At 36.6% G+C, this 12,201-nt stretch overlaps 1 protein-coding gene across 29 annotated transcripts in view; it reads right to left on the bottom strand.

Annotated features, from left to right (window-relative positions):
• Nucleotides 1-12,201, bottom strand: part of LOC136247363 (uncharacterized) — an 89,989-nt gene that overhangs the window by 25,993 nt on the left and 51,795 nt on the right. For 21 of the 29 annotated variants that reach the window (XM_066038988.1, XM_066038992.1, XM_066039000.1 and 18 more), the window contains 3 exons: nt 5,080-5,185; nt 4,998-5,026; nt 4,818-4,900 (listed from right to left, as the gene is read on the bottom strand). In XM_066038988.1, the coding sequence (XP_065895060.1) occupies nt 4,818-4,900; nt 4,998-5,026; nt 5,080-5,125 (158 nt within the window). In that variant the 5' untranslated portion in view covers nt 5,126-5,185. Of the gene's footprint in view, nt 1-4,817; nt 4,901-4,997; nt 5,186-12,201 lie in introns of those variants that run through there. The other 8 variants (XR_010697437.1, XR_010697438.1, XR_010697432.1 and 5 more) reach the window with 1 other exon arrangement.

The raw sequence follows: 12,201 nt of genomic DNA, 5'->3' as shown, positions 1-12,201 counted from the left end.
TTTTCAAAGGTCTCCATACATACATACATACGTATTACCTCTTCCAACATCATGGAAACATCATGAATCACATAGTGTATCTTCACTCTACCAGAAAACAGGAATTTTGATGCAAGGAAAAGTTAACAAATCCATACTTCCAATGCTTTGACAAGCAAATGTTGACAAAAATCAAGAGATCCTAAATCTGAAATGCCGTATAGAGGGAAATTTTGGTGGGGGAAATCTTTGGCCACTTTGGTGATTCACTACAAAGTTTAACCCACCAATTACTTGTAGCGTCTGAGATTAGCATCTTTAACATTAGCTTAAATTCGCCAAAGTTTATTTCACCAAATGCAATTTAGTTTGCTATTCGCCCGCCAAAGTTTCCCTATATACGGTACCCACTTATATAAGAAGCTTATCAAAAAGTTGAATTTATTCAATTCATCAAATTTTCCTTTATCAAACTTTCCTGTTGTATGGTTGGTACATACATCTGGTCGAAAACCATGCAGTTCACTTATAATGATAAACATTTAATTATCCATCACAAGTAAATCCTAGGCAGTGTTATACTCCACGCAGAAATTCATATGCATGCATGCGAGTGTAAGTGTAGGTACAGTAGCGGACAAAAAAAAGTTCCCGTTCCGTTTAGCATTTAAATGCTATCTAACCGTTTTTGTTTTGTAAGCGTTTGCTACCAAGTAAATCGTTTCGTTACCAGGTAAGCAGTAATGTCTGACTATTTCATGTGCCTTCACATACATTCTTAATAATAGACTCTTCGAGACTAGCTCATTTCAGTGGGGACTGCCGAAGACCGGACATGCAGGGAAAAGCGGCTCTACAGAAGCTAAGGCCATTGATGATGCTAGAAATCCAACAAGCACACAGTGTACAAGCATATAACAAAATATATTATGCTGTATTCCATGTTTTGTTAGCAAGCTATTTCTTCTCACTTTTATCGTGCCAAGCGAATTTTGTCGCCATATAGTTACTGCTCAGTTTAGGCCATCTAAACACTTCGCAGCTACTGTATACTTAATATAAAACTAACCTGGACTGTCGAAGGGAAGTACATGCATTCTAACCACGGAGTTACAGCATGGTACGTTAAATAGAAAGGCAGCTGGGTGGGGGGTTTACACGGTATTGCAGCTGAGTAACGAAGTGTTTATGATATCGAGCTGAGCTACGCAAGAGGAACTATATACAAATAACAAGTATTTATACACAAAATATAAAGACTTTAATGTCGGCTTTTATCGTATTCGTCGATGTCAGTAGCTAGCCATGGCCTCAGCCAGTCCGAGCTGTGGTGGCGCCTTGTGGTGACCATATAAGAAGTGGTTATCGAATCTAACTGGATAAAAAGAAATAGACACACATGGGTAAGCAACAATTATACTACTGTATTTGTGCGCAAGTCTCACCATGCATTTGCAATGGAGTTTAGACTAGCTGATTAATAACAATAATCATAATAATACTCGCCACTTACTGAACTTTGCTGTAGTTTTACAAGTTTAACTTCTCTTTGCTAGTATTATACTTAGCGTTCCTCAAGCTTTTTCCCTAGCGTTTTAGCACCCTGCAAGCGTTTTGTTAGTGTTTTGTTACTGTTTTCTTCTAAGCGTTTAAACGCTAAACGGAACGGGAACTTTTTTTTGTCCGCTACTGTATGTGTGTCTGCCTGCCTGTCCATATGTCAACGTGAGCAAACAAGCTTCAACATTAAAATCTTATTTTTAAAGTGCTACTGACAAGCTTGAAGGGTAACCTTTACATGCATGTAAACCATTTTTGCCTTAATAACTTGAAGGCAGTGTGGCCCATCACTGCAACCCTTAATGGTACTCAATCACTCACAAACAACTTGTATGAATAATTATTAAACTGTGAAACCAAACCTTACATAAAGTTAATGTGGCTGTAGAGTAATTACAATTGCAGTACGCATTGTAGTATGATTGATTGTGGTTGCTACACAATGGTCATCATGTATGCTTTACTCCTTACACGATTACTTTATGCAGGAATTTGCCCACCAGCTATAAGAAATCTTAATTTTGAGGAAATTGGGTGCAGTAGTATTGCATGATGAATAGCCATAACACTGACGGGCATAGTGTCTCTCAAGTGCAGCCGGTCAAATGCAGGGATCACAGCGACACCCTAACTTCTTTGCTTGAGAGATTTTGCATGCCCCAGTAAAGTTCTGGGCTTGCCCAATGTTTTCCCCAAATTAGTCTATAGGCTAAAGTGTTGGCTTGCCTGGGATGTGAACAAAGGTCCCCATAATAGCATAGTTATTGGGTCGATCAACACACAGTCCACTGAGTCTTTGTTTTTCATAGCATGCACACCAATGTGAATCAGTATTAAAGTCTGGATTTCAGCAACTTGCTTGAATTATTATTTATAGGCTGTACAGATTTATTTCTCTTATAAGCTTAAACTTTTGTGATCTCTCCTATTATGAGATACAATCTCATTCAAAGATACTGTAACAATCTCATTCTCTTTAAGACCATAAAGAAGAAACTTAATCCCACAATCAATTGTAACCAGTGCAATTATAAAACACCCCACTAAATGGTAAATGTCATCTTTGTCCAAAGTTTACAGCTTCCGTTATCTATATAATTTTTGGAAAAGTCCACACACTTTCGGAGGACTTTGCTCACAGCAGATGTACACTATATTCCTTGTGTACAGTTTATTATTATCCCACTGAAGCCTTACATTAAAGTAAAAATAAAAGCAACTGGTAAGTGAAACAAAGGTATCCCAGATGTCCTATCCTAGGGTAAGTCTCTGGTAGGTGAAACCTCTATGAAGCTTTTGAAGACAAAGACTTTTGTGGTATGTGTTTGTTTCTCTAAATAAGCCATTGTTGAAAAATACAAACTGTTTAATTTCTACTTTTAGTTGTTCCTGCCAGAACTCTGCTGTTTTGTTACTCACAGCGGTTTAAAGTGACGAACAGACTTTCTTCATCTGAGTTTCTTGCTCTGGAACTCAACAGCAATCATTCCTATACAGCAAAATGGTGACAAGCTACCAGAAAACTGACTTGTTTCCTGAAGCACATCAAATCATGATCAAGCTATGGAAACCACACAACTACAATTGTTAATAAAGCGTGGGATTGAAGCTGGTTGAGCTACATCTGCACTTGTGGGATATCAAATAACAATACCATACTCTAATTGATAACCACAATCCCATACATTTTGAATACAGGTAAATATCAATAAAAGAGATGTTATTTATAATAGAAGTCTACATATACTTACATCATACGGGAACAGGTGTTAATTATTGTACGAGAAAACTTAATTAACTGGACTCTATTCAGAGGGAGCCTGTATTATGGGAAATACGAAAGAGCGGAAAAACGGAATAATGAAATAAACGAAAATTACATTCTGAACATTTTCTATTGTTCATAGCTTCTATAGAGTTTATACACTCCTCACCTCCTAGCAACTCTGGTGAGAATGCAATCATGATAGCATTGGCAATCCTCACAGCGATCTTTAAATAGGATGAGCACAAACCTATTCACTGTAGCTAAGCTAAACTATTATAAAGTAGTATACACTCCAAGTAGTATACACTCCGCCGCACATACAAAACTCCAACCCTTTCTCCTATACTTGACCAGGTGGGGGAGGGGGGTTGTACAAGCCCACATGAACTGATATACATTAGGCAATGTACTTAAGTGATGCTAGAAAGCATTTCATGGTTAATCAACTACTTGTATGAGGTTCGATACATATTAGAATTCTACTGTATTTGTACTTCACAATAGTGTGATTTTCGTGAAGAGAAACAATTGCGTTATGAAGAAATCTGTCTTCTGACATGTGGCGGTCACCAATTTGAATTGCCATTAACCCTTTGGGGACCAGTGTCGTACATGTATATCCAAATATAGCCTTATGCGAAAGCCCGCCGTTGTACATGTACGTCCAAGTGAATAGGCAGTAAACAAATAGCTATATCTTTGCAGTAGTAGAAGCCATGGGATTTAAATAAAGGCCCTTTTGTTCGCCATTGGTAGGCGATTCTGTTGATATACAATGATAAAATGTTACGTGAAACTAAGCTAGTTAGAAATAGCCTTGTAAAAAGACAATATTCTATTTACACAACAAGAAGTAGAAATTGCCTTGTATCTTCCTCTCTGATGAACCAATTATAATAAATCAACTTCCGTAGTGTTCGAGCTGAATATTTTGGTATACAAGATTACGTGATACGGCACTTTATATAGAGATGGACGAGTGATTTTAAAAGAACTACGTTACAGAGAAGAAATATCGTCACCGGTCATGAAGATCAACCTGTTACTCGAAAACGGTACTGTACATTCTATACAATTTTAAGTTAGATAATACCGTTTGTTATTGATAGTCGATTTTTCCACTATAAGATTTTACTACTTCCTGGAGTTTTGCTAACGCTGCAAACTTGTCAAATAATAAAATGTGTAATTTTCATAAACTTGCGGGTTTTCAGGATAGACACTGTATAAATTTCTGTGGTCCTTAAAGGGTTATTAATTAATTGTAAAATCTCAGCACCCCGGGCCTACATTTACAGATAGGATGTGACAGTCCAGCTTTAATAAAGATGCTGTATATGGGAATTAGTATTTTTAGAATACTGGAACCAAATTCAAGTATTTTCGTCAGACAAAAACTACTATACACATCTTCAATAAGAAAGTCATTGACAATAACTAAATCTAATAGTTTTATACTTCCGCATGTACAAATACATGATCATAACAAAAAATAATGACATTAACTCACTTTACAGTTGGTTGCTTCAGTCTTCTACTGATCCAAAATTGCATATACGTACATATTGTAGCTCTGATTTCAACTTGGGTTTCCTGCAATGACAATGAAAAGTTAGAGTTATGTAAGAGTATGTTTTATTATAAAACTAGAATTCACTGATGAAAAAATTATATAGATATTCACACTTACCTGCAGTTCAACGGAAAGTGCACGTAGCTCTGAAAAAAAATTGTATTTCTGTAGTGATTTAAATGTCACTACAACTTCCAACCATAAGTACTCCAAATTTCTGTCTTAGGGGAAATGGGGTTATCCATGTCTTTTCACAACTCTAGTTGAAGAGCTCTAGCTTCTAACTTCTCAGCTGACAACATGTCCTATAAAATATGACATTATTCAAAATCATCACTAGCCTACAGTTATCATACATGCAGCAGTACTGTATATTAGGGATTATGAAGGTTTGCACCTTCTTATTAAAAAATATACCATTCTCACTTCATGGTGCCTTGGCAGTATTGGCAATATAACCAAGCAAAAAAAAATGCTTTCAGTACGAGTTGAAATGCTTCCAATAGTGTGCTGGACTTTTTGCTTATTATTTATACTACTCTAACTCTAGATAATATCCAGCTAAGTAGCAAGTTTTATTTGGTCCTTTGTGTGGAACACAAATTAAAAATAATAAATTTTACATCTCACTAAATACTAAAATCGACATTTCTGTGAAGACAACAATCGTGCCTCCGGTTTCACAGTGGATCTAGCAGTGGGATACTAGATGAACATCCCACAATGGTAGGGGAATCAATTCATAAAAGTAGATTTTTTGGATTACAGACCCTAACATAGCTGAAAACAAAGCATAATAGTCACTTTGCTTTCAGTAATCGATAGCTGGGGCAGGGTGCACGTTCAGATGAAACAAACAAAATGCTGGCACCAATCTTTTTTCTAATGTAACAAAGATTAGGGAACAAAGAAAAAAGTAGTGAAATAAGGGAGGTTGCCTACACCTGAAAATATACTAGTGGACATTACACTTCAGTCTGTACAATAATAGAATACAGTTATCTGTAAAATAGCAACAAAATACATGATCTACACAACTGGGTACTACATAGTAGCCTAGAAAATATTTACTAAACTAAGAAAATGTGAAGTACGCATAAACATCACTTAGAAAATAGTGTGCATAAAATCCTTTGCTCATTGGGAGATAATGAGGTCTGTAAAAGTAATAAGAGAGACCTCTAGAGAAGTCCTCTAAAAATGATTAGAGTCGAATATTTTTATATAGAAGAAGCCAGGTTGAAGAAGATTTTATATAGAAGAAGGTTAATTGTCACTTTTTTCGACTCTAATCATCATTATATTTCTTCTAGAAGAAAGGTAGGTATCTGCGTATCTCCAATTCAGAGAGTCACCACACAGCACACCTCCACTGTATGCCTTGTGATTATGGACTTGCATTTCGTGCAAGATATGATGACATAATGATGATACAATCAATCTATTTATCTACCAGTATAAATACACCCCCACCAGTTAGAGACCGCCCACTCAGACCTTTGTGGCTTTTAAAACCCGAGGCATAGCCGAGGGTCTTTAAAATCACAAAGATCCTTGTGGTGGGTCACTTAGAAAATGTAGCTGCACAGTAGCTATTTAACTAATACTTTTAATTCATAAAATCAAACCCACAATCAAAAGTTTCAGATGCTTCTATAAATACAATGTAGTGTTCAGATTGTGTGATTGATTGCGAGGTGCTTCTCGTACTGTTCTTTATTATTTTTTGGAAAGGGTCATACAATTTATTGGAGACTCTTAAAACTGTTACAATGTGTAGTCTTTTCTTCTTTGGAGTCTGGTGGAATTTCTGTAGATATCAATGACAAAATGTGATGCCATAAAACAAAATAACCACTTTAATGCAAAGGCTTTAAAGAATTTTCGAAGATGAATATTGCGTGAGCATGGCCATTTGTTTTGTGATAAAAACACGTTATTACAGTTATTGCATAATTGCTCATTGCAAAATAGCTATCGATATAAAAGCTAATATAATACCTTCATGATACAAGATACCCTTGAAGTTTTCTCAGTGAGCTTTCAGAATACATGTAGGTACGTAATTGCAGTTTTCCCCAATTATAAATGTTCTAAACTGTCTCTATAAAGCAAGTGATTATACATAAATTAGGACTGTAAACAAATATTGTAAATACTTGAGTACTTGTTAAGGATTTTTGGTACTCGGATAGTAAAATTGGTACTCGAGTAGCCATGTCGCCCATCACATGACCCAGCTCACATGATGCATTTGCCATCAGGCAGTGAAGGCTATAGGATTTGGATGGCAATTTCTTGTCAGGGACACTAACACCAGTACTTTAATACAATGTGTGTGTGTGTATCATTGTTGTTACTTCTATAAACTACTTAAAGTCAGTATAAAACTCATATGTACATGTCAAATTGATAATAACTACAAGGTAGCCAGTATTCGTGAGTACTCAATTGTTAACTCTAGTGAGTACTTGAATACTAAACAACTATGATAGTGAGCGATTGTCCAACAAAATTTTTATTATCTAATTAAGGCGGCTTGATGTTGTTGTGTTGTGTATCAGCTGGTAACAGGTTGAAATTGTTGGGAGAATAATAGCTACTGACTGGACAGATACAAGGTACAAGAAAACACATGTAACAGTACAAGACAACATAGAAACAACCCACTTAGCAACTGGCGCATCTATAAGCACATGGGTAGTTTTGCTCATTAATGGTGATATTTTCCTGCACAAAAAATCAGAACAGTCAAACAAGCTGATAACATTTAAACTACTAGTTTGGCTTCTTGTCTAGGTCCTGACAAAGTCATTTGTAAGAAATAATGTTTCTAGTGCATATACAGTCAATTGCAAAATAGATGAAAATTCTCTTCCCGTGCCGTAAACATTCAATGGGCAGGAAAACTATTTGTAGCGATGCCGGATCAGCAAGAATGAGGAAAAACAAAAAAGATTAGTGTGGTTCAATTGCAGTTGAATTTGTGGCAAGGACAACAAAATTTACTCATAAGGAACCTTACAGAAACTCTCACGGTACGGCATGTATTTTTCAAGATTTCTGCAATCAACTGTACTATGTTCAACAGACCCTTTTCTTTCCCTGCCCCCACACAAAACAAAGAAAAGGGTCTGGCCACGTGAGACTAAGGTGGGATATAGCATTGAAGGATGGCAGCAACATTGAATGGTGGCTGTGGTACTCATTTCTAACTTTCTTTGTGGTGGCCCATTGTTGTTATCATTTGTCTGGAAGCTTTCTTCATCTTTCTACTTTTGTGTAATCCCCGACTAGGGAGCACACCACTACAGTCTTAGTGAAGTGTGCTGTATAGGATGACTTCTTGAGTGTTTATTCATACTGCTTTCTCAAGTGAAACTATTCTCTCTATCTTTCTAGCTCGTCAACAAAGACATTTACTACATCCATGGCCTGGCGTGAGATCTCGCGTGATTTACAGTGTAGTATTAGTTTTTGGCTGTAACATACATGTACATGAGTAAGCTGCTATTATGCTCAGTTGTTTCCCATTATACTCCCAATATGCTCAGATAATATTGTGCCTTGCCTGCTTTATTGGAGTATCTGATACATCTATGAACATTCTCTTAAGATTTCATAATACGGTAACTGTTCTATTAGAGTATATCAATCTTTAACTAGTTTTTCCTTCACAAGTAGCTGTACATCTGATTTTTGTTGTATTTACACACTAACCCATTCTGCATCATGCAAAATATACAGTTTCAGTTTCTCTGATAATCAATGCACAAAATTTTAGAATATTACGCTGGTATTAAGTTCGATGCTTTCGCTACCTATTATGTCCCAGCATAATTGGCGCAGGTCTAGTATCTATCACATAACTGTTAGTCTATAAGAACTTGTTACTTAATAAATAATAAAGCACTTTTTGGTCTGATGAAAGAAAACTGAAGCAGTTCATGCAATAAAGAACAATGCTCTGAAAAAGATGATTCTGAAAGTACTATTTAATTACATATCACCAAGAGTATATAATAGAAACCAAGAGTGTCAAATGGTGTATTAGTCCGTGATTAATGATTGTGTAAAGTAACATGGATATTTTAGTAATTGTTCGGTTATGCAAAATGGTAATTTGACATGTGTAGGTGACAACAGGTCTTCGTTGGTCAGTTTTCCGTGTTATTCAACTAAGTATTGAAAGGAAAGTGTCCCAAAATAACTCCAGCTTGCTAAAACAATGGTTGCACAACGAGCGTGTTGCCACACCTTCAGGGATCTGCTTGGCAGTGCCAGAACTTTAACATTAGCCAATTCCCTTTAACACTATCATGTTACTTTGCTTGGTTTGTTGGCTGAATTTGGCTAAATACAACACCCTTATAAACGAACAATTACTGAAATATCTGTGTTACAATTACTGAAATCCGTAATCATTAATCAAGGGGTAATACACTCATTTGACATTCTTGATTACTGTTAATGTTTTCATCCTAACACTTGCTCCACTGACTCAAAAGTGAAGTGACCATTACACTTTGCTTTCAGATATGTTCAGCCCATTATACAGCACTACAAATGAGGAACAGTAGGAGAAGCATCTCTAAAATCAATCCAGTCACCACGAAAACTACGGATGATTTGCAAGCCCCAACTACAACTCAAAAGTGGAGTAGCTATTACGCTTTGCTTTCACCTATTTCAGCCTGTTGCACAGCATTACAATGAACACACTATAGAAAATACGGGCAATTAGCATAATAGCCAACATACCTACAGGGAAGCTGCATAGTGCTATTGCAAATGGAAACCTTGCATTGTCAGCAAAACGAACAGGAACAGGAACACAAAGGAGGACAAAAGCAAGTCCATAGTTCATGTACTGTACATATTTCAGTTTGTAAAAAGATACCTCTCAGGATGAAACATTGTCAAACAGTGAAGAAATCAAACCCATAGCCTTATCCATTGTCAAGTTTTGCTTGGCTAGAAGCATCAGTCAGTCAGTCAGCATAAAATTCTGTTAAATAAAATTTAACACTCCATAGAAACTTTTTGGAAGGGTTTGGGGTTGGTCTGGGGACATTTTTGGGCATAGCTGTGCCTAACCAATGCAGCTAATCTGCCATGAAGGGTGGTTTTAGGGTGATAACCAGTTATTGATGATCCTGAATATACAGTATGATATAGGATAATATTCTCACAGTTAATTCAGTGGAGTGTATACCATACAGAGGGTTATTGTTGTGAGGTCCATTTTCTTTTTTGTCAAGCAGCTACAATAGCCTCCAGAATAAATTTCTGTGATTGCAAAATTTACAAAACACCATATACTGAGCAAAGTATTCTACTCTCACATACCCTTGTAGAAAGAAGTATCGTGAAGTTATGACATAGCACTTCTGAGTTTGCCCATTTTTCTTTGAATAAATCATGTCATTATTAAACATGGTATCGATTCAAAGCATGCCTAACAACATCCCTAGCTAGCACCAGCTCCAAGCATTTCAAACCAAATTACATGTTCTTTCATGGGTTGACTTCATAGGCATTTATTGCTGGGAAATTTGCGAATATGGCTATCCTGAGTGCCATGAATGTGAAATGGTGCAATTTTACCGCTGCTCATATGCCACAAACCACAACATCTTGTTGTTACATCATAACTTCACGATATGCCCTTCTACAGGCGTGTATGAGAGTAGGATACTCTCCTCAGTATATATTATGAACACTTGATAGAAGGGTTAGGCAAAATTCTGCTCAAACAAAGTATATACAAGAAATTCAGTGTATCAGCAGAACACTTTGCAAGTTAACCCTTAATTCACAAAAAATGGACCCGATGAATGTACAACCCACTATGCAATATGCAAATTTACTTAGCATTCTGTTTGTAAGGTCCCCCAAGGCCCCCTAAGGAACCTTTACAAAAATTATAGGTGGTTTCCAAGCATTATAAACTGGTTTGTTGAGGTTTGTACTGGTTTGTACTTTACTTATAAAGACCCATCTGTTAGGAGTGATAGTGGGTTTTAGTTTATTTCGTAAATAGTAATTGTGGGTTTTGTAAATCTAACTCCACAACGTCACTTAACTATAATTATTAAGTACACGAACCATTATGAGCAATACATCAAAGGGTTTAATGGGTATCATACAGTACAATAGTACTGTATAGTAGGGGTTGGTGAAAAATCATATGATTTCATGGATCTTCGCACCTTAAAAAAAAAAAACCCACCTTGCAATAAGTTTTATCTGAATTAAACAACTGGAATATATTAGTACTGTTATAATGATGCTGTACCTTGGTTAAACGAAGCGAAAAGTCGAATGTTTCAATGTACAGTGATTTTTAAAAATTTTGAAATACACCTAGATTTCATCTGCCTGCCTGCCTGTCTGCTGTAAGACTTGGTTGCGCTAGGTGTACTGCTCCAGAAATTTCAGACTGCAAAGGTAATGACGGCGAATTCATGAATCTGTTGTTCCGAATACATTCTGTCCACTGCACCATGCTGTTTGTTTTCATCATTCATTTGCTTCTTTGTTCTTCTTGAAGGATAATTAATAATTGCAGTGCTTGATAGTTGCGGCGTGCGCCACAACCCGAACATGTGATTTTAATGAAGTGTGAGTACGTGTGTGTAAGTAGTACCCAAGGAGTTGTCTCTAGCATTTATTAACACTGGGTATAGGGGTAGTCGTTTTATATAGTCTTAATTACCAGTTTAACTTTTTGTGAGGTAGCTAGCTAATAATGTCTTTGATGGGTGGATTTTACTTGGGATCCAGACTTCTGAAAGCAAATGTTCCACTCTTACTGGTGGACTCTCCAGCAATGTTTTGCTGTAAAATCAGCGATTGAGCCACCACAAATCTGCACATAAGTCCATGATGTGTGCATTGCATGTACTGTGGTATGCCAAAAGGCACGTCTTGGGACGAAGTGACATCGAACAGTGAAATAATCAAGCCCGTAGCCTCAGCCGTTATCAAGTTACACTTGCCAGAAGGAATCAGACAGGCAGTTAGTCAGTAGAAAATTACACAGTACAGTAGGGAGGATATGAAAGATCTAATAGCCACTCATTTATATTAGTGCTTGGTAGTATTAAAATTTGGATTATATAGTTACCTGGCTACTGTGAGTATTGTACTTGTATCATTGCTTGGGCTCAATATGAAGTGATATACATCAAGAATGTTGTAGTTCATTACAAGTAGGCAGATGCCTGTAATGTGCATGGCATCCGTAGTGTCTGTTTAGGGTATAGCTTCTGATCACTGCTAAACCATTAGCAAATTGAGTAATTAAACACCAAAATGC

This window comes from Dysidea avara, chromosome 2 (genome assembly GCF_963678975.1).
Source record: "Dysidea avara chromosome 2, odDysAvar1.4, whole genome shotgun sequence".
NCBI classification, from domain to species: domain Eukaryota; kingdom Metazoa; phylum Porifera; class Demospongiae; order Dictyoceratida; family Dysideidae; genus Dysidea; species Dysidea avara.
The sequence above is the reverse complement of the archived record's forward strand: the minus strand, read 5'-3'. Positions and strand labels throughout refer to the sequence as shown.